The following is a 25,166-nucleotide window of genomic DNA, read 5'->3' on the forward strand; positions in this document are numbered from 1 at the left end:
AGAGAGAGAGAGAGAGAGAGAGGAGAGAGAGAGAGAGAGAGAGAGAGAGAGAGAGAGAGAGAGAGAGAGAGAGAGAGAGAGAGAGAGAGAGCTTTTTGTTTTAAAAGCCAAATGGAGTGGCACGGAAGGCAAGACGGGAGACGCAGGCACGCCTGTCTGCCCGAAGAACAAGAGAAAGACTGGCTGGGTAGACTAATTGTGTTTTAAAGTGGGTCTGTGGGTACACAATGGGGAATCGGATGGTTTTAAGCTCCCATGAGCAGCTCTAGAGGAAGAGAGAGTTGTCAGATTTGTAGGTCAGGCTGCAGGGGTTGTTGTCAGGCAGACTCACGGTGGTTTCTTAGTGGGGATCTGCACGACACCGATGTCAGTTTGGGTTACGTACGGTTTCATTAGTTTACGCCAATCCCCTTTTTGCCCGCCCGCCCATCTGCCTTTTTCCACTTTATGCATTGGTTGTTGAACATCTCCTACCTGTGAAAGATTTTGAAGAAGTCATGCCTCAAAATTCTTTCGAGAAGATGAAGTGTGATACGATCATAATTGATTTCACGCTTTGCGGGGCATTGTGCGAGCACATCTCAATTCCCATCTTCTCCTGGAGAAGGCTGACCCGGTTTCAGCGTGTTACGTGGGAGCGGGTCCTGTCCGGAGGGACCTGTCCCTTACTAGTGCTGATCTAAGGAAGTGAGGAAGGAGGGCACCAACGTGTGTTCCCTCATCCCCGATCCATCTCACACCCTTCGCGTGCAATTCTCTTAAATATTGTAGGTCATCTGGCACCTCTCCCCTTCCATTTTTGGCAACAAGGGCTGCCGGGGATATTTTGTCCCAGAAAAAAAATAATTATCAGCCCTCCCTAATTCCCAATTATTATGAACAGGCTTATTTAAGAAGAAAGATCATGGTGGCTGTCAGAGGGAAGGATTCGGGATTCGAGCTGCTGCAGGAAGCCAATGAGGAGAGCTACGCACCGGCCACGGCTGAGGGCACACGAGGAGGAGCGCTCAGGAGTCTACTCCACTGGGGTTAAAGTGTGCAGTGTGCACTACTTCCTGCCGCAGGTAGAGCTGTGACAGTGTGGTGTGGAGCTCTAGCTGTGTCAGAGGCTTGCCGTGTCCTTGCCTCACTGCTGCGAGAGCTGCTCGGCTGGATATCGCAATCTTTCTCACGCTCTCACGAGGAACCTGGATCCCGCCACCACCATGGAGAAGGTAAGGCGGTCATGCTTTGCATTTTCAGGGAGATTTGGAGACTTTGATAATGCAACATTTGAATTGCCTTTGCTTTGACACTGAGGTAACCAGCAAACTGCGGCTTCTTGTGACACACAGATGTCGCATAATGTGTGATTGTTTCGCTGGGTGTGCTTTTTGGGAATACTGCGGAATGTAAATGTGAATATTTTTGGCATCCTTTGAAACGGGCAGCTTTGCTCTCATTAAAGTGTGGGTTACAGAATGAATGCTTTATGTTGTTTTTCATGACAACAATGCTTGGTTTATAAATATTAAGTCCCAGTAGACATATCCAATATTTTAAAGTGACAATTCACCCAAAAAATCAAACCTACATGACTTTCTTTCTTCTGTAGAGCACAAAAGAAGATATTTTGAAAGTCAATGGGGTTGAAACAATATTGACTAACTGTATGAACAACAACAAAAAAACACTTCTTTTGATATTTTAAAGTGCTACTTGAGATATTTACAGATGCTACTTTAGCTACTACTGGCTAGATCAAGACTTGAGTCTGACAGATGTGTCAGAAAATCTCATTCTATCGGAATGCAAAAGAATGAAATGTATCTGCTTGTGCTTCAGTGCTGTTCCGAGTGTTCAGAGCCCCGGATGGCACAGAGCTTGTGTACCTTCTGCAACAAGTGGCTGTGCTTCCAGTGCACAGACCTGCACCAGCATGAGAGAGTCTCCACTCAACCCTCTGATCTGCAGCACCAGCCACGAGACCCTCCGTCACCGTCTGAAATAGGCAAGACGTCTCTCTTTTGCCGATCTGTAATTACTTTCCTCTTTTAGCTTCGGTTGGCTGTTTGCTTGCACATTTCTGCTCTTAGCCACCGGACATTATCAGCTCTGCAGCATATTTTTCTAACCCCTCTTCTTTAACTCAATGAATAATGCATTTTGTAATAAGTGTGAATAATTATCCTGCATGTGATGTATTGTAGTGGTGTATTTTTTATGTGACCTAGTTTCTAAAACTGATTCTCTCTCAGAAAACGCAGCACAAATTTGGCCAGCTTGTCCTATACTAGCTTCCTTTCATCGATACTCCTGAGCTTTTTCGTGAGACGCTCTGAAATCCATTAAACATAAGATAGTGAGACCACAAGTCCTCACAAAAAACAAGAGAAGGAGTGATAAAGTGACAAAAAGAATGACAGAAAAGAAAGATGAGAGAGAGGTAGAGTGTGAGAGAAACAGAAGTGCGGGTGTGAAGCAGGATGTGGTCGGTCACCAGTATGCACTGAGGCAGTGGGAGCTCTTCAGTGTTGGAGCCTGTGGTCTCATACTTTAACACCCTCTCTCACTGTGCAATGTGTCAGCGTGTCTCTGTCTACCCTATACTGTCACAGCATCAGCCAGCCGGCGCTTCTGATGGACAGACTGTAGATCCAGTGTGACAGGTGCTGTCACCGAGGTCCTTCATTTCTAATGGAGTTCTGCATTCTGCCTGACTAACTCTCTGGTTGCAGAATTTCATATGCAAAGGGACTGTTAAAATGATCATGTTTTATTAAGAGTTGGATTTTTTGGTATAATAATGGAACGGAAATGAGAATGTTTGATTTATTTGTTTATGCCGTTTGCTTCAGCCCAGGTTCAAGTAGATGTGTGTATTCAAACAAACTCATTTCTGGATAGACATCTTTGGTAGAGTTTTGTGGTTTTATGTGCAGAGCTGAAAAAAGCAGGTGCATCTAGTTTATATTTGAACAATAAAAACATTATTGGAAACATTATTATTTTTAATGTTTATTTTTAAAGAAGTCTCTTATGCTCATCAAGCCTGCATTTATTTGATCAAAAATACAGAAAAAACTGTAATACTGTGAAATATTACAATTATACTTTCAAATATAATTTATTTCTATGATATGAGCAAAGCTGAATTTTCATCACTCATTACTCCAGTCTTCAGTGTCACATGATCCTTCAGAAATCATTCTAATATGCTGATTTATTATCATGTTGGAAACAGTTATACTGCTCAAGTTATAATAACATATGATTCTTTTTAATTATTTTTAATTTTTAAGTTTATAACATATGATACTTTTTCTGGATTCTTTGATAAATAAAAAGTTAAAAAAGAACAGCATATATTTAAAATAGAAATCTTTTGTAACAATATACACTACTGTCCAAAAGTTTGGGGTCAGTCATTTTTTCCTTCTTTTTTGAAAGAAATTAATACTATTATTTAGCAAGGATGTTAAATTGATAAAAGATGATAGTAAAAATGTATATTGTTAGAAAAGTGCTTTTTTAGAAACTTTTTATTCATCAATAAATCCTGCAAAAAAGTATCACAGGTTCCCCCAAAAATATTAAGCAGTTTCCAACATTGATAATAACTGAGTATCAAATCAGCATATTAGAATGATTTCTGAAGGATCAAGTCACACTGAAGACTGGAGTAATGGATGATAGAAATTCAGCTTTGATCAAAGAAACAAATTATATTTTAAAGTATATTAAAATAGAAAACCATTATTTTGAATTGTTTTAATAAAATTAATATTAATATTAATTTAATTGTATGTTATTTTAATATTATTTTAATTTGAATTATTTGAATAATATTTCACAATATCACAGTTTTTTCTGTATTTTTGATCAAATAAATACATTTTATCCAAAGCCTTGATGAGCATAAGAATCTTCTTGATGAACATTGAACTTTTTTCAAAAACAAGTAATGTTTCCAAACTTTTGACCAGTACTGTATTTTTAAAATAAATATATAAATGTATAGTAATTTAAGTAAAAAAAGAGAAAGAATTTATTTTAGTTTTATTGGAAAAACAAAATAATAAAATAAAATAAAATAAAATGGTCTAAGCCCTGTCTATAACGTTCTTACAACTGAATGGGAATGTCAGCAAAATGTTCTTAGAACATCTTTTAGTTAGCTGGGTAGTTTGTCCAGTGTCCAGTGCTGGATGTATTTCAGAAATGTGGGCCATTCTAAAGGCACACGTGAAAACAGTAGGCTATCTCTTCTTTATTTGGTTCTTCGAATGCAACTAAATTGTTCAAATTATTTAAAAATAGAATAAAATTCAAAAAATTCAAACCTGTCTGTGTATGTAGTTTATATGAGCATGCCATGTAGCATTCTGATCTGATGGTTTTTAAATGTCCAGTGCTGGGTTTGTGTCAGAAATGTGGGCCATTCTGAAGGTACACGTGATAGCAGTGTCTGTTACTTTATTTGGCTCTTCAAAAGCACATGTAGAGTTACATTCCTCGTATTGGCAGGGCTTTTAATGAGACATTAACTGATTGATCAAAGCTCTGCTGTGTTCCATTTTTATCTGTTTTTTTCTTTTGCTGGAAAAAAGATGCATTTATACGTCCAGAAATATTTATAAGCGCTTTGTTTTTCCACTAAAAATAAATGAAGCTAGCACAGAGAGTGACTCACAGACCAACAAGGTCTTTCGCTCTGCATTGGTCAAAATGATTTGAACATACTTAAAACCCCATTAAACCTCTAAGAGATTCCACATGCTTATATTAACACATTTGTTTTCCTGCATTTTTCAATCGCACGTTTGTAATATTTCTTTTTGATTTGTGATTCTTGATTACAGATAATGTGGTCTTAATGGGCATCATCTAATTCGCTCTCATTCCCTCTTCTCTGTTGTGTTGCGTGTCTCAGGAGCCGGTTGCTGCGGGCATGCTGTTGTCATGTGTCCTCTCCATAAACAGGAGCCTCTGGAACTCCTGTGTGAAACGTGCGACCTCATGGCCTGCAGCATCTGTCACCTGTCCGCCCACAAAGACCACCGGTATGCGTAGAGGACAAATACCCACTGACATGCATGCCTACGTTCACGATGCACTTGTACACATGCAAGCTCTCTCTCTCTCTCTCATACGTCTTTCTAAACACATGCACAAAGATGCAGACGGAACAGATGGCCTCTTTCTCACGTATCAACAACTATATGCTATCGAGCATGTTGTGTGTAAACTTTAAAAGTCAAAGGTGTTTTACTTGCTGTTGGTTTCTTGTCTTTAGGCTGGTGCATGTTGGGAAAGCTCTGCAAGACCAGCGCTGGCTCCTGCAGAACCTCATGGCCCGAGTGGAGGAGAAAAGATCCACTGTGGAGAGCACCGCCAAACAGATCCAGGGCAGGTGGGGCGATACCTCATCTATTCCACCTCCTTGATGCTGCTAATGTTAGCGTTAATGCTAGTTAAGCAAAGCGTGTCCATTACTCATCTGAACAGACAAGCATAGATTAAATGAAGCATAATGACATTAACAAGATCCATTACTTCCTTTGAATGATTTCAGCAGATGTTCAAGCATCCAGATGTACTGGCCATATCGGTTTGTTTATCCTCCCTTAGCCATCTCCCTGTTCATTTTTCTTTCCGTTTGTCCAGGCTCCACGGTATAAAGATCACGCAGAGGAAGGCAGAGAACCAGATAAAAATGGCAAAGATGATTATGATGAACGAGCTTAACAAACGGGCCAACCTATTAATAGAACAACTGGAGGTAATTACTTTTTCCCCTCGTTTCCCTCTCCGTCTTTCCAAACGTATTCATCTCCAAACATCCAGCTGACTGTGGATGTACTGGTGATGGAGCGTGCGGAACAGAACGTCTTCAGAGCGAATCATGCAAAATAGGCAGATTCCGCCAAGTAGTGACATATCCAAACAGATGGGGATCTTGGGAAAAGTGATGAGGGGATCCATGTTTTTGTCGTTGTCTTCCGGTGCAGAGTATATCCAGTGATTTCAAGCAACGTCTGGAGGACCAGCTGCAGGGGGCCATAGAACTGTGCAGCCAGCTGGAGCATGTGCAGAACTTCTTTACCTGGGCCACGGCCCACCACAGACGCAATCCGCTGCTATTCAGCAAAGAGCTGGTAGGATTTTCTCAACGTCCAAGTGGGCTTTAGATGTTAAGATTCCTGGCAGCTGCCTGCTATGTTTCTGGCAGGTCTCAAAAAGATGCCAGCGCTATTAGTTTAAAGCAGCCTCACCTCTTTTTGCTGCTGCATTTAGATCTCTTTTATTAGAGTTAGCCTTAATCATGCTCTCACCAACTTAAAAATAGAGACAGTGCAGAAAGAGTTTCAGTTTCATTGCCAGAATTGCATGCAATATTTATAACTCAGTGTCTCTGTAATCATGAGGTTTGATCTATAATTCATTTGTCAGATTGCTCTTCAGATGCAGCAATTACTGGAGCCACTGATGCTCTCAGAGGCTTGGACCCCATTGAAAATCAAGTTTAACTGGGATGCCAGCTTCTGGACCAAGCAGATGTCCACTTTAGGTAAACTGAAAAGGCCTATCACAATGCAGTATGCAGATACCATGATTTATGACATCATCACTTTCATTCATTTGGAATGGAGAACATTCTAACAATGTCAAATGGACATTGTTAGATGTACATAACAATTTTACCACAGTTACATTTAATTTCACTCATCAAAAATAACATTTTAGTTGATGAGAGTGCAAAGTTATACAGACTTAAATGTATCATATATTCATCAATAGTATGTTTTAATTATAATAATAAATAATGATAAAAAACGTAATCATTTTAAACAATTAGCATCATGATGTGCATTTTTCATTTAGTCTTTGTTATCATTGATAATAATTTGATATTTAAATTGTATATAAATATTAACGCTTTTGTCAGTAATACAAGATTAACACTGGTGGAGAAGAAAGATCAAATGCCTGAGGAATACTGTATCTATTGCCGTACAATCATTGTAATGATTCCTCCTTGCTTTAGGTCAGCTGGTCGTTGAAGGTGGAAGTCGTTCATACTCAGAGGTTGTGGGTCATCCCAGTATCCTGCGACCCCAGCCTGTCCCATGCATAGCAATGCCTCCACTGTGCCATGCGGTGCGGGAACCTGGCTGTGCCTGCCAGACCTTCTGCCAGCCCCAGCTCTGCTGCCTTCACTGCAGACCTACTCAATCCGTCCCTTTGGATAAATTCCCTGCCCCGTGTCCTCAAGCCACCAGGCGGAGCTCCCCACCGTCCCTTCACAGCTGTTGGGAGTCTGATGCATCTGTCCCCATGCATCCAACTGGTGCTCAGCCTATACAGCAGTCCACCTCTCACCCTGGATCTGACCTCGTCCAGCATGAATCCAGCTCTGCTTTGCCTCGGCAGCCTGTCGGATCCAACGACCACCCGCTGCCCGAGGCGCTCCCTGCTAATTCCAACCAGACTGTCATGGATGGGAGAAACTGTGCACCAGACCAGTCTCCTAACGGAAGAGGGCAAACATGTGCACCTGAAGCAGACACAAGGCAAGAGGCATCACCAGACAGAGAGCTCCCACAGGTCCACAACCAGGCTCGAGTGCAGACGACCACAGAAACCAGCAACCAACCCATGGTTGAACTGCAGCCTGTCGTTGCTCGCATCGATGATGACAGGGTGAGTTTCATTAATGTGTCTGGGTTTATTTGTACTTTGCAAAAGCAATACCTTTGCTCTTGGTGTGTTCAACACTGACCACAATCCTCAGGCCTGGCGCTCTTTAGTGCTTGCAAAGGTTGCATGGTGTTTACTGGTCCACACCACAAGTCCTAGCAGATGAAAGACCATTGAGCAGCACTGCAAATGTGCTGAGGCATTGAAGAGGGCTGCAGTGTGGGGTCCTTACAGTATAATGACTTGTGATAGTTGATTTATTTTAGGTTCAAATTTATATGAATGAATGAATGGAAAGTATACATTTTAGGTGATGTCACTGAGGGGCCACCTTTTTCTTTTTACTATTATTAATCATGTTTTACAATTTATACAGCTCATTTCAATTGTCCTTTACATATATTCCATGCAATCTCTTCTATGACAGTGGTTCTAAGCTCAGGGGTTCAACTTCTAAGGTGGCCTCAAGATGACTTAAAATTATTCAAATGAAGAAAAAACAAGCATTAAAGTAAGCGATTAAATTAAAAACTCCTAAACACAACAGATATTTCTTCATTACTATTCATTTAAAGAACCAGGGTTACCACTGTCTTGGAAAACCATTTTTATACATTTTATGAATATACATTTTTATGTATCCTCCAACAGACATTCTACTGACTATAAGTAACTTTGGTTGGGTTAGGGTTAGAATAAGTTGACATGTAGTTGCAGTCTACTAATTCTCTACTTTCACTCTAATGAGAGTTAGTAACCATGTAGGTGCAACTTTACTTATAGTCAACAGAATGCGTTAAAGGGACCATCAAAATAAAATGAAACCGATGATTTTATATATATATATATATATTGAATTACTGTATTGTATATAGTTTGTTTGTTTGTATATATAGTCTATACATAGTTTGCTATTTCAACTCAAACAGTGTTTTGCTGTGCTTCTGCTTTAAGTGTATTTGGTGTGGGTGACAGCATGAGAACAGAGAAGCCGACATCGCAATGGGCTCCACCACTCAATTTAAAAAGAGGAAATCGAATCATTCCTGGCAGTATCATTTCTATTTATGCAGCTGTAATGTTTTCATCTTGGCTGCTGCAGATAGCACCTCTGCAAGCAGATGGTGAGACATAAGTGAGGACAACTGTGGTGGTGTGAGCTCAAAAACAATTAAGACCACACAATAGCGCACACACATCCAGACTCACTCTGCTCAGCAACCGCTCCTCGAGCTGTATTGGATGAGAACCAAATCAGGCTATAGAAGTTATTATTAGATCTCTTGATGTCAGTATTTTGATACATTTTCCTAGGACAAACACCAATCAAAATCAGTTTCCCTGTAAGATTTGCCACTCCAGAGGCAAATTAGTGTAATATTTATTTTTTTATGTATCATCTTCAGCCCATAACTGTGACATGATTAAAGGGAGGGGAAAAGCGCTTGGGTGCAACCACATATTTACTTAACCTGGCATTAATGAGAAGCTAGGGGAATTGAAGGAGCCGGCTGTTGCATTTTTCTTCATCTCGCTGTAGAGCCCACACGATTACCTTTAAAGTCTCTGAGACCTCCTACCTTCTCTCTGCACCCACACATGCTTGCAAGACACTCCACAGCTTGATTCATTCCACCCTCTCCTCCTCGGCTTCTATCAGGTGAGTGTTTTTAATCCTGAGGTAATTATTACAGAAAGACGAGGAAGAAAAAACCAAGAGAGGGCTAAGAGACAGCTGGAGGAGGGGCTTCGTCGAGAGCACGGGCTGCTGCCTCCGACTCTGACATTTGTCGTGTTAGCGAAGGATGCAGTCGCTTGGGCTTTTCTAGAACTTTGCGCATTAGTGAAATTATGACAAGAGAAGAAGAGGGCCGTGGAGGAGAGGAAGTCTAATCTCTGATGTGTTAATGCTGCTTATTCAAAGAAGCCTTTTCGTGCCCCAGATGTGGGATTTACATACGATAATTGGTGCTGTAACTAAGTCATATATTATCAGGAGAATTATTTTGTACTTTTCTCTCCATTTGATAGATGTGGGCTTGTTATTGTTCTTCCTTTTGCTCCAAGCTACTGTGCATTGTCACACTCAAGGTTGTTGTTCCTTACCTCCCTGTCATCTGTTGACACTGTTGCTATGGTTGTAGTGTGCTGCATACGCTGTCGAGATCACTTTTAGCCTAGTGCTGCGCTAATGAGAGTTTGGCTCTCCTCTGTAGAGATCCTCAGCGCTAGAGATGTACGCGCTGGCTCAAGGCCGGGGAGGTGACCGTCGAAGCTGCTCTGGTTCGAAGAGGGCGACCCGGTCTCAGAGCACTGCGGTAGGACCCCGAGGACCTCGTAAAAGGCTCTGTAAAGACAGGCCGGCCAGGGCTGCTCACAGCCTGGCAACAGTGGCTGGGGACCAGGGATGCACAACGCAGCAGGTAAACTTTCTACGTGGCGAGACAGAGACATTTAGATATTAGTGCAGTGGTAGGGGGCCTCAGCAAACTTAGATGGACTCAAGATGATGATTTAAAATGTTTTAAAATAAGCTAAAACAAGTAACAACAAAAAAAGATGTATTTTTTATTCTATGTACACTCCTAATTGCCATAAATGTAAAAAAATAAATTAAAAATTAAATAAATTAAAAAACCAATGGACACAGTGGTTCCAGTGTGGTTTTGTTCCAGTGCACACAGATCTATTACTTGCCTTGGAGTCAAAAAGGTTGAGAACCACTTCATTAGTGGGTTTTGTCCCAGAGCTCAGCATTGTTTCTTGAGGTTCTGAAATACCTTCTTAAAAATACATTTCTAAAAAGGCCTGTAGCGTCCATGTTTAACATTACCTGTATACTCTAGTCTAAAGGGTAAGAATTAGGAATGAAAATTCTGGGCTGAAACTGAACATTCTGGATGCACTTGGACGAAAACCGAAACCAAAAATGACTTTTCCTTAATAATTATTCATTTATAAATTAGTTTTTTGTATTGTGTTAATATTAGACTTTTTAATTAAATTCAATAATTAAATTGAATTTGAATTTAAAATATAAGCCAATAAAATAAAATAACCACACTTTTATTTAAAGTAACACACCAAAATTGGACAGTAAATATATTAAAATAATATTAAATATCAATATGTTATTCTTCATTCAGTTCTATGCAACAGAATCTGATTTATTTTTTGACCAATTATCAATGTAAAGTAGCCTATAGTCCTACAAAGCTATTATTATCTGAGCATGTGATCAGAGCGTAGTGTCATTTTACCAGCGTTGCCCAGCACGGCCATACACACCATGTTACAGCACAGTATAGGGGCTATTGCAAACAGAAACAAGTTTACTTTGCTTTTCCGGTAGAGCATTCGCTTGGGCCGTGAGCGACTGAGCAGAGAGTGCACACACACACAGAGTGGAACATTGAGCAGACTGGGTGCCGGTGTTCTGACGATTTGTGCTACAGAGCAGGTAGGCCTAACAGTGCGTGTCCACCGCTCGCTTCGCCCCAGTGGACACGCACTGTTAGGCCTACCTGCTCGGTCAGTCACTTCGAAGTTGTGCATCTTTAGAAGGTTACAAAGTTACTTGCAAAGGTTACAAAGGCTCACAAAGTTACAAAAAACTTCTGAGGGGCGGCATATATTTTCGGTTAATATTTTCAGCCTTTTTCTCTTTCGGCCAAAAACCGAAAATTCCATTTTCAGCGGCCGAAATTTCGGTGCATCCCTAGTAAGAATAGTAGACTGTGAATAATTCACTTTATTAATAGTAATTGACATTGATGAAATACTCTTGTCCTGAAGTGCTTTTCATCATAATTCCTTTTTAAGTCCATTTCAAACATCCAGTCTTTGTCATACAGTCCAAAACACCTTTGTTCCAGTGCACACACATCTATTACTTGCCTTTTAAGGAATAATACAGATGATGTACATCAAAAGAAAGAACTGTTGTCTAGGAAACAGTTCCTTTAACCTATTTCTGTTTGAGAACAAATTAGATGCAGCAGCCCACATAACTGATTGTATTCGGTTTAACAAGTTCACTGTTGGCTCACATTCATATTCACTGATTTTGTCTGTATGCTGATGTTGTGTGACATCACTGCATCCATCACCTGTCAACAGAATGGCAATGTTTCAAAACCTTTATTTTACTGTTTACTTCCTGTATCCCAGCAGGTCTGTGCACGTTTTGATGATTCTGAGATGATCCCGGGACGTATAAGCAGTCACAATGCGTCCACGCTGACCACCTACAAGTCTGAACCAGGTGAAGAGGCCATTTATCATTTCTAAATAAGCTTCTGTCATGTTTAACATGCAATATAAATAAATTAAGATATTCTGTGGTGGATTAATCAATCTACATATATTTTTTTCCTGGTTTCAGATAATGTATATGCATATGCCTATGAAAACAGAAGGCTGAATACCAGAAAGAGCAGAATGCCTCGAGAGGATCCAGACACCAGGTATAATTGATTGGATGTAACTGGGGCTGCACAATTTGTCTTATAAAAATTGCAATTGGAATTTAAAATGTGATTACAAAAACATAGTTTGCTGATCTTGTTGATTATTTATCCAAATGAATGTAAAATAATAAACATATTAATTATTAATATTATTACTAAATAAAAATATTAAACAGTATAAGAAATGTTACTATTGCAATATTTCACTGTAAAATAAAAATGGATTATTTAAGAAAATACAATTAAAATAATAATACAAATATTTTATTGTACAACTGTAAAATTACAATATTAATATTTATGGCTGCTTTAATTTCTTGATTTTTAAATGTTAAACCACAGAGCATTATTTTGTGCGGAGCAGTATTTACTGCAAACTGAGCCGCTCTGAGACACTGAAAACACCAGGTCATAAAATAACACAGAAACACGCAATATATATTTAAAGGTGGGGTATGTGATCTTCTTTTTTGACCATTTTTTCAAAATCACTTGAAATCCTATTCCTAACCCACTTACAGCCACTGAGTTAGAAGCACTGAAATGAAAATTAAGCAATTTAATCATCTGTGGAACGGGCAGGACTCGAAAAACTCCAGCCAATCATTTCCAAGACCACCTAGAATCATTGGACTGTAAGTGCGTCAATCAAACGTTTGTACCATACCCCCCTCCCCCATCCCCCTCGTGCGCGTGTCCCCTTCGTGCGCATACTCAAAGCTCGTGACCCAGTCACAGTAAGTGCAAGTCGCCCCGGTACAGAGAGAGAGAGAGAATAAGTGCAATCTCGCGCATCTGAGTTTTGCAGATGCATGATTGCGCGTCCATGTTCTTCGAATGGGTGGAGTCAGGGCCAGCGTTGGAGGAAAGAAGGTAGGACCTTTTGAGTTGTGTATTTTCAAAATCTGCAGGCCGTTTTGCAAATCCTATACCCTAACCTTTAATTAAATCACAGACTTGAGCCTTCTCAATTTGATAATCGCACTAAACCATTTCACGATTTCGGTTTTATTTCTAATAATCATGCAGCCCTATAAGTATCATTGCAAATTTGTCTTAGAAAGGTTGAAATGTTTGGGTGTTTTCGTTTGATACAGTGACAAAGAAGCCCCAGATGGTTCTAAGGTTCCAGTTGTGTGTCTTGAGCGACTCAAGATCCTGGTATCACGACATCCACCACAGAACCATCAGAGCACAGAAATTACTTGTCAGACAGAGTCTGGACTCAAACCTGAAGAAACTGTCTTGAGGGTGCTAGAAAGAGAGGTCACTTCTCAGGTATCACTTCAATGTTGATGAAATGTTTCTCTAAAAGGTTTATATCATCTCACAGTTCATATTAATAATTTTCATTTCCTTGAAGGGAACATTGGATAAGGAATCAGTTCAGCCAGAGGACAGCGTGTCGCCCACAGAGCAGCTATCACCAGAACATCTGTACAGTTGTGAATCATCTGTCTCCCTTGAGGTTTCTCAGCCTCCTGTGCAAGAGTTTTGCAACCTAAACCAAGAGTCCAGGGTACTAGCCATCTCCAATGATTCAGATCCTGTCTTACAACCTGACACTGAAGAGATACACTTCCCATCTGAACTCAGATCAGTTACAGATTCTGATTTCCAAACTGAATCCACAAGAGAGGCTGAACCAGGTTCAGATGCAGATATGGAATCAGAGCTCCTGCAGGAATCAGATCCGAGCGCTGAATCTGAACTGCAAGTCGAATCCGAATCAGATGTCATTTCGGAGCAACCTCCTGAATCAGTGCTCTCGGGTTCTGAACAGGAATTTGAATCAGATCCGGATTCCACAGCCGAAGTGACTGTGAATCTTGAACCTGAGTCTGAATGGGAGGCGGAGCCGCCGGTTCTCCAACCTGCCACTGGCTCTGAGAATGTATCAGAACCTGCTGTTGAGCATCAGCCTGCAGAGGAAAGACCTGAGATAGAGAACGAGGACTTCTGTGCGGTCTGTCTCATAGGAGGAGACCTTCTGTGCTGTGACCGTTGCCCAAAGGTCTTTCACCTGTCATGCCACGTTCCCCCACTCCATAGTTTTCCCATGTAAGCCACTCTCCCTCCTACTTTACGTATCTGCCTTTGTCTTTACTTACCACTGAAACTAACCTTTATCATCTCGGGCTTCCATAGAGGTGACTGGATTTGCACCCTGTGCAGGGACTTGGAGCAACCAGAGGTGGAATATGACTGTGAGAATGTCCAGATGTCCACAGGCACGATGCCATATGGGCTGTCGGCGTGTGACCAGAAGGTAAGTGAAGGGGATGCCAGGTCTCATCTGTCCTAGCTCTGATCAATCCTGCTGTGACCTTAGAAATCTGAGAGTCTAAATCCAAAAAAAGTTCCTCCCTCAGGAGATTCCCTGAGATCCCCTCAGTCTGTCTAACAAGTGAAATATCTCTGTTGATGGATGACTTGTCTGTTTGATCACAGAAATGCGAGAAGTTGACGCTGCTGATCCTCAGCAACATTCTCAGTGCTCCGTTCCATGAGCCTGTCAGCCCTCTGGTAATTTTAAAATGAATATCTCATGATTTTATATTTGTAGATGATACTTTTATTACTTTAAATCTGTTCTTTTTTTTTTTATCTTTATCTATGTATAGGCCCGTCATTATTATCAGATCATCAAGAAACCCATGGATTTGTCTGTCATCCGGAACAGGCTCAGCAGAAACAGCCACACACACTATCTTTCCCCTCAAGAGTTTGTGGCTGATGTCCTGCTCATGTTCAAAAACTGTGCCAAGTTCAACTACGTGAGTGAATTGCATTATTTTTTAATCTACTTCCTTCTAGCCATTAGTGTTGAATATTTAATTTCATAACTGATTCACATTCAAACCACGTGCTGATGTAATGATTATGCATCACTTTTTTAATATCCTGTTTAATTTAGTTTAAATTAAATTCTTAATAGATTAAGCTAAAAAAAAGCTACACTCATTTGAGTTCATTTTGTGTATTTGCATTGTATAATAAATTAAGTTCTGAACGAAAGTGTGGGAGGAGCTTATTCATCTAATCCTGTCCATCAAATCACAAGAATTTGTAAGTGGCTTACAGTTCCTCTCTCTGGCATCTTCCAAATCCATCTTTATTTCTTGTACAATACATTACCAAAAGAATGTGGCCATGTAGTGACACCAATTACAAATTATCCAATGACTATTACGGAGGGTCGTCTCAATCCATTTACCTACAGTAGTGGGCAATAGTGATGTACTGATCAGATCAATAGTGTGTGGGGGGGTGTGGTGTGGGTGGGGTAGTTTGTGAGAAGATTAGGGTGATCGAAGGACAAAAAAAAATTTTACTCTCAATTTTGCATGTTTCATCGCGTTATCACAAATAAATACTTTTATTAGGGGCAGGAAATGACTGAGGTGCCTTTAAGCAAGGCACCTAACCCCCAATCGCTCCCCGGGTGCCACAAGCAAAATGCCTCCCCACTGCTCCGTGTGTGTGTGTGTGTGTTCATTGCTCACTACTCCTAATATGTGTGCACTAACTTGGATGGGTTAAATGCAGGGGACAAATTCAAAATATGGGTTATGGCCTTCACATGTCACTTTACTTTCACTTTCAAAACAATTGACTCCAAGCACAACTATGTAATACGCTTAGAAAATATTTAACCAATTTTTAATAAAATTTGAATAAAGCATGTAGATGTAATTTTTTTCTTAGACTGAATGGTTTTGGTCACTTTTGGTCACTACTGTATATATGTATGTAAAAAAAAACAACCAAAAAAACATATATATATATATATATATATATATAAAATGATGTATTTTCTAAATAAATATATAATAAAAATATATTCTCTAAAAAAATTGTGCGAAACAAGACAAAATACTGATTACGACAGATATACTGATGCAATTATTTAGTATCATCAAGGTCGTAAGGACCTTATTGGCATTTAGCAGGTTCATGTAGACTGATATAGTATTAAATATGTATAGGAGTATACTCAGACATATGGTATCTCTAGATCTTAAGAGGACAGATACTGTAGATGCTGACCAAGCTGTTTCTCTCTCTAGCCTGACTCAGAGGTGGCTCAGGCAGGCCACAGTCTACAGTCCTTTTTTACCTCCAAATTGAGGGAGGTGTTCCCAGATCTGACCTGCCCTGTCCAGGAGGAGGAGGACTCTGACATTGACGATTACGAGGAGCTGGAACAAGCCATGGTGACTGGATTTCCCTGGCCCGAGAGAAGAGAGCAGAGCCACAGAAAGAGGAAGAGGAGGCACTCACTAAACTGGAGGAGAAATCACTATTAGTTGTGCCTCTATATACATGTACAGAGACATTTGATCCACTTTGAGCTCTGAGTTTTCCATACTGGCTGGATTGCTGTTTTTTTAAGGATTCATGTTGAAAAACAGTATATGCTTTTTTTCTGAGGACTAATCTCGCACATTATAATCGGTTCATGTATTATGCTGTTATCTGTAGCTGTGGGTAGGTGTTGATATAAGCCTATATCTCCAGACTTTGCCTAAGGTCTTGCACTAGTATTTATTCCAATGCTTACACTTATATTAAATTGTACAATCAATTTGATAGCTGACTGGTTGCTGGCAACTGCTACTTAGTAAAGATAGATATGCAACATTAATTGGTAATATTATATAAAATGTTTGTTCTAAATTTCATTTTTCTTTTAATCCAAAAATCCCTTGTAATGAGGTAATTTTCCCAGTGATGATTTTATTGACCTGTAGAGGGAGCACTTCATGTAGCCTGTGGCAACACATTAGTTCATATTGGACTTTTTTGGTGGCAGGAGGAGGTGCATAATGTGACTGAATCCCACAACCCCTTTCTAGAATAAAATGGGGATATATTAGGCTGATGTTCCTACATTACTGTGATGTTTTAAATTGATCTTTCAAATGTTTATTGACTAATGAGACAGAATATCTAATGTTTTCACAGGCGGGTGGGACACTTTTTCATTCAGCATGTTCCTCCATGTGGTTCACAAATAGGTTTGATATTCATATGTCTTCTGAATTTTGTAATACTGGTCTTAATTGCTGGAATTGCTGTGCAGATCATTTGCTAACTTTAGCTGGATTGTATTTAGTCTGAAATATATACTGTATGGTGTAAATATGTGATTCAGAGCTTCTTGTTTCCTGCTTCTACACAAACATAACATTGCGGTTCCCTAATGGTTTCAAAATCAGATTTGAAATGAACCTAATTTAAAAATATAGTCAGTTATGGATGAAATGTTGCTGATTGAACATCAAGACTTTGTAAAATTGAAAGCAAAGCATTACATGTTGCTGGTGAGTTGGAGTCACTAAAGAAATATCAGAGAGCTTTTTTAAAAGGCCTTTGTTGAATTTTCACCAACTGCCTGCCAGAAGTAAGCTCATTTTATCACAAATTACTCATGCAAGTAATTACTTTTCCAAAAACAACTATAACTTCTAGCTTTGATTGAAATGTACAAAATAAGAGATTGAGATTTTCTAAATAATTTAAATACCTTTGCTGTGTCAACAGAACCGTTCTTATGGCACCATACATTTACAATGGAAGGAAATTGACGTTTAGACATACAGCCTTTAAACACTAAAGACCCTAAAGGTAAAAGGCTTTGTACAAAAGTATATTAATTTTAAAATAGATTTTCCAAAATGTATTATTGGTTTTTATAAGAGTTGGATGGGTTTAAAAGACTCAAATATGTCTGAAACATTAGATAGTATAAAATAGCCCTCATTTTTTTCCTGCAATTCTGTTTGAAGTAAATGGTCCATTTAGCCCTGACATATGCCTCATCCTGGCAAGTGGTACACAAACCCTAGGCCTTATTTGCAAAATGGTCTGTTCTAACAACAATATTTTAATTCAATTTTACTTGCAGGGAACTGATTAAAACATCATGTTACATTTTAAAACATTACTTGTGTGAAAATGTAGCTCTCCATGCATGGGAGTCACAGAACTGCAGTGTTGGTGTTGGCCTGAGCTGAGTGTGTGACTCATTGATGTTCTTTGTGTGAACACTGTAATAAGTATGAGAGGGCTTTTTCCCGTAGAGCAGAGACTCACTAGAACTCCCTGAGATTCTTGAGGCTGTATTGTTGCATGTGGAGTTCTGACAGATTAATAAAGTCTGGTCATCCACAAGCACGGAGGCCATAAGCCAAGAAGAGGGCCCTGGATAATTTCATTACAAGTGAAAAACATTCAGATGACATCTCCGCCGGCCACGCTAAATCAATATGAGGTTTTTCCACTTTGTGTTTGATATGTGAAAACAAAATGCATATATCTTCTGCACCAAGGTAAGAGGACACTGTTTTTGTTCAATATTTGTAAGAGAAAGAATCTGTACATAACTTATTGCTTTCTTAAGACAGCCGTAATCCAATTACTAGTCATTGTCTGTAGCGATATTATCACATAACACTCAGTTTACAAAATAATTTAACATGAATAGGGGTGGCATTTCAAAAAATCAATCAATCAATCAGTCACAATGCAGACTGGACACAGATTTGAAGTGGTTAGATTTGAACACATTTACAATGCAGAACATATTTTATATTATATTTAGTTAAATTCTGAATTAAAATCAGCTTTTTCAAATAAATATTCTTCAAGGTTTTACTTTTATCCCCCTGCTGTCCACCTCACTAACTTGAATTATTATAATATCTGACACTTCATTATAAATACAAACCTATAAAAAATGCTTAAGCTTTACCCAAAAAATATTTTATAATGTCTAAAATATATACCTGGACGCATAGTGAAAAATAAAACTGAAGAAAAACTGACTTTAGGACCCAGGGGAACAGTTCATTTGCTCCATATAGAGCTAATAGTCCATAGTGTCAAGTGTCCTGAAATATCATGTTATATTATTTTCTTTTTACACAAGAGGTCAGCAGAGACACTCAATGTGAGACTTTTTGAGCTGTTTTAACAAGTTTTTACATGTTATTTTGTATTTCAAGTCAATTCAATTCACGTTTATTTGTGTAGAGCTTTTTTCACAATACACATCAATTCAAAGCTGCTTTACAGAAAGTGGACGAGTCCATATTAAAATTTAGAGTGTTCTGTTATCAGAGGTAACTGTCTAAGTTAAGCATTTCAGAAATGTACTTATACAAAAGCGCAGACAAGGGTGGTGCCATTGTCATCATGGACCGGACAGCATATGATGGGGAAATTCAGAGACGGCTGAGCAACACGATGTTTTATAAGAAACTCAATCATAATCCCACACAGGAGTTCAAACAGTGTATTAGGAGGAAGTTAGATTCCCTCCTACTAATTGGAGAAATAACAAAACCAGAACATGCTTTTATGGTAGTAGACTTTCCTGTCACTCCAGTTTTGTATACTCTCCCCAAAATTCATAAAACCTATACAAATGTACCCATCGTGGCAGCCATTGGGTCTCTAACAGAGAAAATTGCAGCATTTGTGGATTATTTTCTCCAACCACTCGTCACTTCTCTTCCATCCTATGTAAAAGACTCTATGGAATTCATTAATATGATTCAATCTATCCAGGTATCAGATGAACATTGTTTCCTGGTGACTATGGACATTGAGTCTCTTTACACCAACGTACCATTTGAAGGGGGGCTAAAAGCAGTAGAATTCTTTTTAAATCAGCGCTCCAGCTGCACCCCAAGCACTTCCTGTATTGTGGACCTCATTGAAATTGTTCTCACATCCAACTATTTTCTTTCTGGCTCTGACTTTTACCTCCAGGTGGCAGGCACGAGCATGGGAGCAAAAATGGCCCCAAGTTTTGCATCCCTATTCTGCGGACTTTTTGAAAAGGAAATCATCCTGAACCACTTAAGCAACCCATTCCTACCCTCAATTTCCAACTGGAGGAGGTACATAGATGATATTTTTTTCATTTGGACCGGTTCTGAGACTCAGTTAAAACAGTTCCATGATTTTATCAACGCTAAGAGTAGCGATTTGAAATTCACAATGGATTTTGACAGGCACAAGATGAACTTCTTAGACATTCTTATTTACAGAGACTTGAATAGACTGGGATCTAACTTATATCGAAAAAGTACTGACAGAAATTCTATTCTTCATGGACAATCTTTTCATCCCATTCCACTCAAGAAGAGTCTGCCTTTGTCTCAGTTTAGTCGCATTCGCCGGATCTGTAGTTCTGATAGTGATTTCCAAGCCCAAGCATCTGATTTGGAAAAACGTTTTCAACAGAGACAATACAAACATGAATGGATTACTCAAGCACGTAACCGTTTTGAAAATACATCGCAAATTGACTGTCTCAGCAACACCAGATCCAGAACTTCTGAGTCTAGAGTTAACTGTATTGTCCAATATTCACCTCTTGGCAGAGAGTTCGAATCCATCATTAAAAAACATTGGCACATTATTGACTCTGATTCAGCACTTAAATGCTTTACTACATCACCCCGCATTGTGTACAAAAGAGCACCTAATCTCAAAAATATGTTGGTGAGAGCTCATCTTCCACCATTGACTCCACCACATTTTTTGCAGTCTATTCCCTTTGGGAATTACAGATGTGGCAACTGCACTCAATGCAACTTTACACATAAAACCACCACCTTTAATCACCCATGCACTGGAAAACTTTATGATGTCAAAGATGTGATTACTTGTAACACAAAAAATGTTATTTATTTACTTAAATGCCCGTGTGGCTTGGCCTATGTTGGTAAAACGACCAGGTCATTGAAAATAAGGATCTCAGAACACAGATCAAACATTCGTAATCATGACATCAAAAGCCCAGTAGCGGTGCACTTTTCACAAGCCTCTCATAACGTTTCTTCTCTCAGATATTGTGGCATTGAACTTGTGAAACAGCCCTCCCGTGGAGGAGACGTAAATCGTCTGTTGCTTAAAAGAGAAGCATTCTGGATTTATACCCTGGACACTTTAGCTCCAAAAGGGTTGAATGAAGACTTTGACCTGAGGCCATTCCTGTAAATAACTTATGTCAATGAAAAAGAATTTTCAACAAATTTTGTAAATGTTGTGCGATTGTTTTGCTGATTTGATATATGTAACACACCATTGTGGTATTCTTTATGTATTTACATTCTGGCTCATCTATCATGATTGTTCACAGTGGTAGAGATACTTTTTCAATAAAATTTTTTTTAGGCTGTGCCTTAAGCACTTTAGGCCTTTTTTTAGCTACCAAATATATTTAATAGATTTTTTTGTATTATAAATGTTGGTATATACTTACATATTTTTATCTGTTTGTCTGATGTAATTGTGCTTTCACTTGATTGGTTCTATCATGGATGTATGTGATCATGTGACCATGTATGGCTGTATATAAGGAGGTGTGTCTCTCCACTTGTTTATGTCTGATGAAGGGCTTGGGCCCGAAACGTTACACGAGGTGAGCAACTATTAAACTCGCTTAGGAGCATCTTCTGGTGTGCGGACTCATTGTTTACTTTTACATATACAAAATGTAAAATGTTTAAACAATGTAATAATTTAATGCAGAAACAATGAGCTCATTGAAGTATAATGAATACTTGTTTGTTAACAAATGATTATGACATTTAGAAAATATAGCATTGGTGCTTATTTAAGTGAAAGGATGTGAAGAATGTGCTTAAATTATTAAATTAATTATTGATAAAATCTAGTAATTTAGAGGTATATTAAATAATAAAAAAGCACAAAATATCTTTTAAAAAATGCATTAAAAATAGAAAGAAATTATAAAAATGAAATGATATAAGCTTTCTGGACAAAAAAAGAATAAGTATAATTATAAGTATAAGTAGGCTTATATAAGTATAATTTTTTATTATTTATTATACTTAGACTTTTATTATACTTATTTATTATTCAAATATAGTAAATATTTTTTACAGGTTCGGGAGGAGAGGATGAGGGTTAAATAAAATAAAAAGTTTCTAAAAATAAACTTTTATTTTTTATTGCTAATAAAGCATCATAATTCAGAGAATTAAATGTACGTAAGAGTTTACAATGTGTTATGTTTGGCATAAGTACTAAATGCAGGTGAATAATTTGTTTCTTGCTGTACTCTCACAGGCCCTCACATTGGACAATCTTCCTCCAACACTTTCTTAAAGAGATATTAAGTGAGCTTTGATGCCATCTAAGAGTGATCATCTTTCTTCAGAGAAATCAGACCCCCCCCCCTTAACAAATTGAGTTTCCCTGAAAAGGTACTGTAATTCTTAACCCCAGCAGACACTTCCTGGCTCATCTTAACTGACAGCTTCCCGATGACACTTAAATCAGATCAGTGCCTGGTCTGGGTCTCTGAGAATTCCCCCAATACCTGCAGGATTACACCCCTGATTGCCTTCTTAAAGATGGGGGATAAGAGCAGAGCCCCCACAAGGCTGCACTAAACACAGACATGATGCAATAACTCTACTGGCAGCTTTTAAATCCCCCTTTCCTCTTCTTCTCATGAGATACAGCTGGCCTCATTTCCCCCCCTTCAGCTTAGAGTACTCATTTATAATGACTCTTAAAGGAGGTCATGATTTCTTGTAGTTTAATGGGCATTTTTTTGCCCACTCTTTTGTGAGTGCCTTTGGAAATACTTTGATTGTGATTAGACATGCAACTGCATTTGAAACATGTAGATAAATATTACAATCCATACAGTACGAGCAAGTAAATGAATGGCATGTTTCATAACATGTTGCTGTCTAAATAGAACCAATATTTAGGGTTTCACAAAAGAGAAAAGCCATATTAATATAGCCATATTACAAATGCGTCCTTTTAGAGCAGATCAGAAAATATTGTGTGGTTTGATGGAGCTTTATAATGTCAAGTCTTTATTATGTTTGATTCACATCTACATGCTGCTTGGCTAGTTTAAAGCATGTCTTTTATATATAAGTGATGTATAGCGTTCTTCTGTTTTATAATCATAATAGGCATTCTGTTTTCATCTGTTTCATAAACCTGTTTTTTCTTTGTCAGTGATTGCTTGTTGATAAGGTATTTGCATGCTTTTTTTTAACTTGAGTGATATTCGTTTTTAAGCTGCACTGATTCTACAAAAATTGTTAGCTTTAATTTCTTGAAATTCCACTCTGTCTAAAGTGAAATACTCAGTGTTGAAATGGACTAAACCTGACATGTGCAACATAATGATGGTGCCAGGCACATTTTGAGCTTTTGTATTTCTAAAGTGTCTGTGAGTCCTCAGATGACAAAAATCAAATGAAACATAACAGAATAATAATGGGACACCGCGGTGAACTCAGCTGAAGAATGAAAAGACTGAGACAGAAAAAAAGGTCTGCGGGAAAAAAGACTCCCTGACCAGTGTAGCAGCCCATGAAATTGAAGTTTGGATGGCTGAACGTCATTCAATTTTTGGAACTGTTCTGGAAAAGAGGGAAAATTGATTGCTGCTCTCTCTTTAAAAAGAATTGATCCCTGCAATCAAAATATGGCTGACATTCTTGGCCGACTTATATGTTGGCATTAGTACTATGCTGTTAGGGCTAACATGTTACAGATAATTGAGAGATAGCGTACTTGGTGCAAGACAGCTTTACCAACCACTTTAAATACCTGACCCAAAACTTCAATTTCAGGATAAGACTGTATATTGTATATACTTCACATGGGGACTTGCTTGAGAGAGCTTATACAAGTCACCAGAATGTTCTGGAATCTCAGCATGATATGATTCCTGATGATATTCCACTATTGTATCAAACAAAAACGTATTAGTCTAAGAAAGAAATAATTGATGATGGGCCGTGAATTATTGAGAAATAATGGACACCGAAGTGGTAATGTGGAAGGTTACTCTTCGGGCGAGCATTATTATTCCCCTTATACCACGGTTACCACACCTCAAAACATTGTTCAGATGTTTTATTTCAAGACATTCGTCATGTTTTTGTCCATAAAACCCTCTTGTGTGTAGAAATAATTTCTATTATATTCTACTTTTACTACTTTCTATATAATTTTCACATCCCAAGCCTGCGTTGCTAATTCCAAAACGTCATTTTAGAGCTACAGAGGCTTGAGCCATTGATATGCAGTAGAGAGAGAACAAGAGAGAGAGAGAGAGAGAGAGAGAGAGAGAGAGAGAAAGCCAGACATTAGTCTGTATGGCTTTCGCAACAGTGGTTGGCAGCAGCTTCTCTACTAATACCGAAGCTGTAAGTTGAACTGGTTCAAAAACAGTGACGTTACTTTGTGGGTTTTGGCTCAATTGCTGTAAAGGCTTCGAAGACCTTCTACTTCTATTTATAGGCTATTTCAACCTTTGAAATAACTGAAATATTTTGGTGAAGTGATATGGAACTGCAATGCAGTCAAGACCTGCCTGGAACTGTCCGTCTCTTGAAAAATAATTGCATATTTTTCATAATCAAGTATTCAAAAGCCTGTGGTAATCTATAATCTTTAATCTATTCTATTTTATTCTATAATACCCTCTGTGGTGGGTATTTTGCATGGACTCTTTCTGCAGGTTACATTGATACACCATTAAGTGGCGACAATACTTTATTTATTTATTTATTTATTTTTGTCTTTATTAACCTTGAATAAAATCGGTTCAATTTAAATTGATTCACTCAAAACACAGATTCAGAAAATTATTCAGAAACGAAACAACATTATGTTGCTCTGAGAAGAGCTTTGTGGCTTTGTTTGTGGCTATTTTCGTTGACAGAGAAAACAGAAAATAGTGCCATTTACTGGACTGTGACCAATATTTTTTTTCAATATTGCTTAAATCTAAATCAGTTTCTAATCAAAATTAGATCACAGATTACTTTGGTTTAAATTCACTCTCCACTTAGCTGAACAACTTTTAAATATCAAAGGGATGGTGAATTGACCTTGTGGCAGTTCGGCACTCTGTGTAGTGGGAGGGGAGACAGAAGAGAGGAACGTCTGCGAGTGTAACAGAAAAAGAGCAAGAGAGATAGAGAGAGTGAGGGAGCG

The 25,166-nt window shown here is 38.6% G+C and overlaps 2 protein-coding genes across 3 annotated transcripts; both read left to right on the forward strand.

The window, feature by feature from the left end:
• Positions 1 to 75: 75 nt before the first annotated feature.
• trim66 (tripartite motif containing 66) lies at positions 76 to 17,302 on the forward strand. Of its 2 annotated transcripts, none has more exons than XM_056244164.1 (17): positions 76 to 1,214; positions 1,825 to 1,990; positions 4,913 to 5,042; positions 5,276 to 5,392; positions 5,647 to 5,761; positions 5,991 to 6,137; positions 6,433 to 6,550; positions 7,028 to 7,683; positions 9,897 to 10,103; positions 11,851 to 11,944; positions 12,065 to 12,146; positions 13,247 to 13,427; positions 13,513 to 14,210; positions 14,298 to 14,418; positions 14,601 to 14,675; positions 14,774 to 14,926; positions 16,220 to 17,302. In XM_056244164.1, exons 1-17 carry the CDS (start codon positions 1,206 to 1,208, stop codon positions 16,457 to 16,459), a joined length of 3,309 nt encoding a protein of 1,102 aa, XP_056100139.1. In that variant the 5' UTR covers positions 76 to 1,205; the 3' UTR covers positions 16,460 to 17,302. The 2 variants fall into 2 exon arrangements, with proteins under 2 accessions (XP_056100139.1, XP_056100140.1); XM_056244165.1 differs by having other exon boundaries at positions 11,854 to 11,944.
• A 2,854-nt stretch (positions 17,303 to 20,156) lies between these two features.
• LOC130078606 (uncharacterized) lies at positions 20,157 to 21,164 on the forward strand. Its single transcript, XM_056244170.1, has one exon. It carries the CDS (start codon positions 20,160 to 20,162, stop codon positions 21,162 to 21,164), a length of 1,005 nt encoding a protein of 334 aa, XP_056100145.1. The 5' UTR covers positions 20,157 to 20,159.
• Positions 21,165 to 25,166: the final 4,002 nt, after the last annotated feature.

This window comes from Rhinichthys klamathensis, unplaced genomic scaffold (assembly GCF_029890125.1).
Source record: "Rhinichthys klamathensis goyatoka isolate OS25496 unplaced genomic scaffold, OSU_Roscu_1.1 h1tg000935l_1, whole genome shotgun sequence".
Taxonomy (NCBI): domain Eukaryota; kingdom Metazoa; phylum Chordata; class Actinopteri; order Cypriniformes; family Leuciscidae; genus Rhinichthys; species Rhinichthys klamathensis.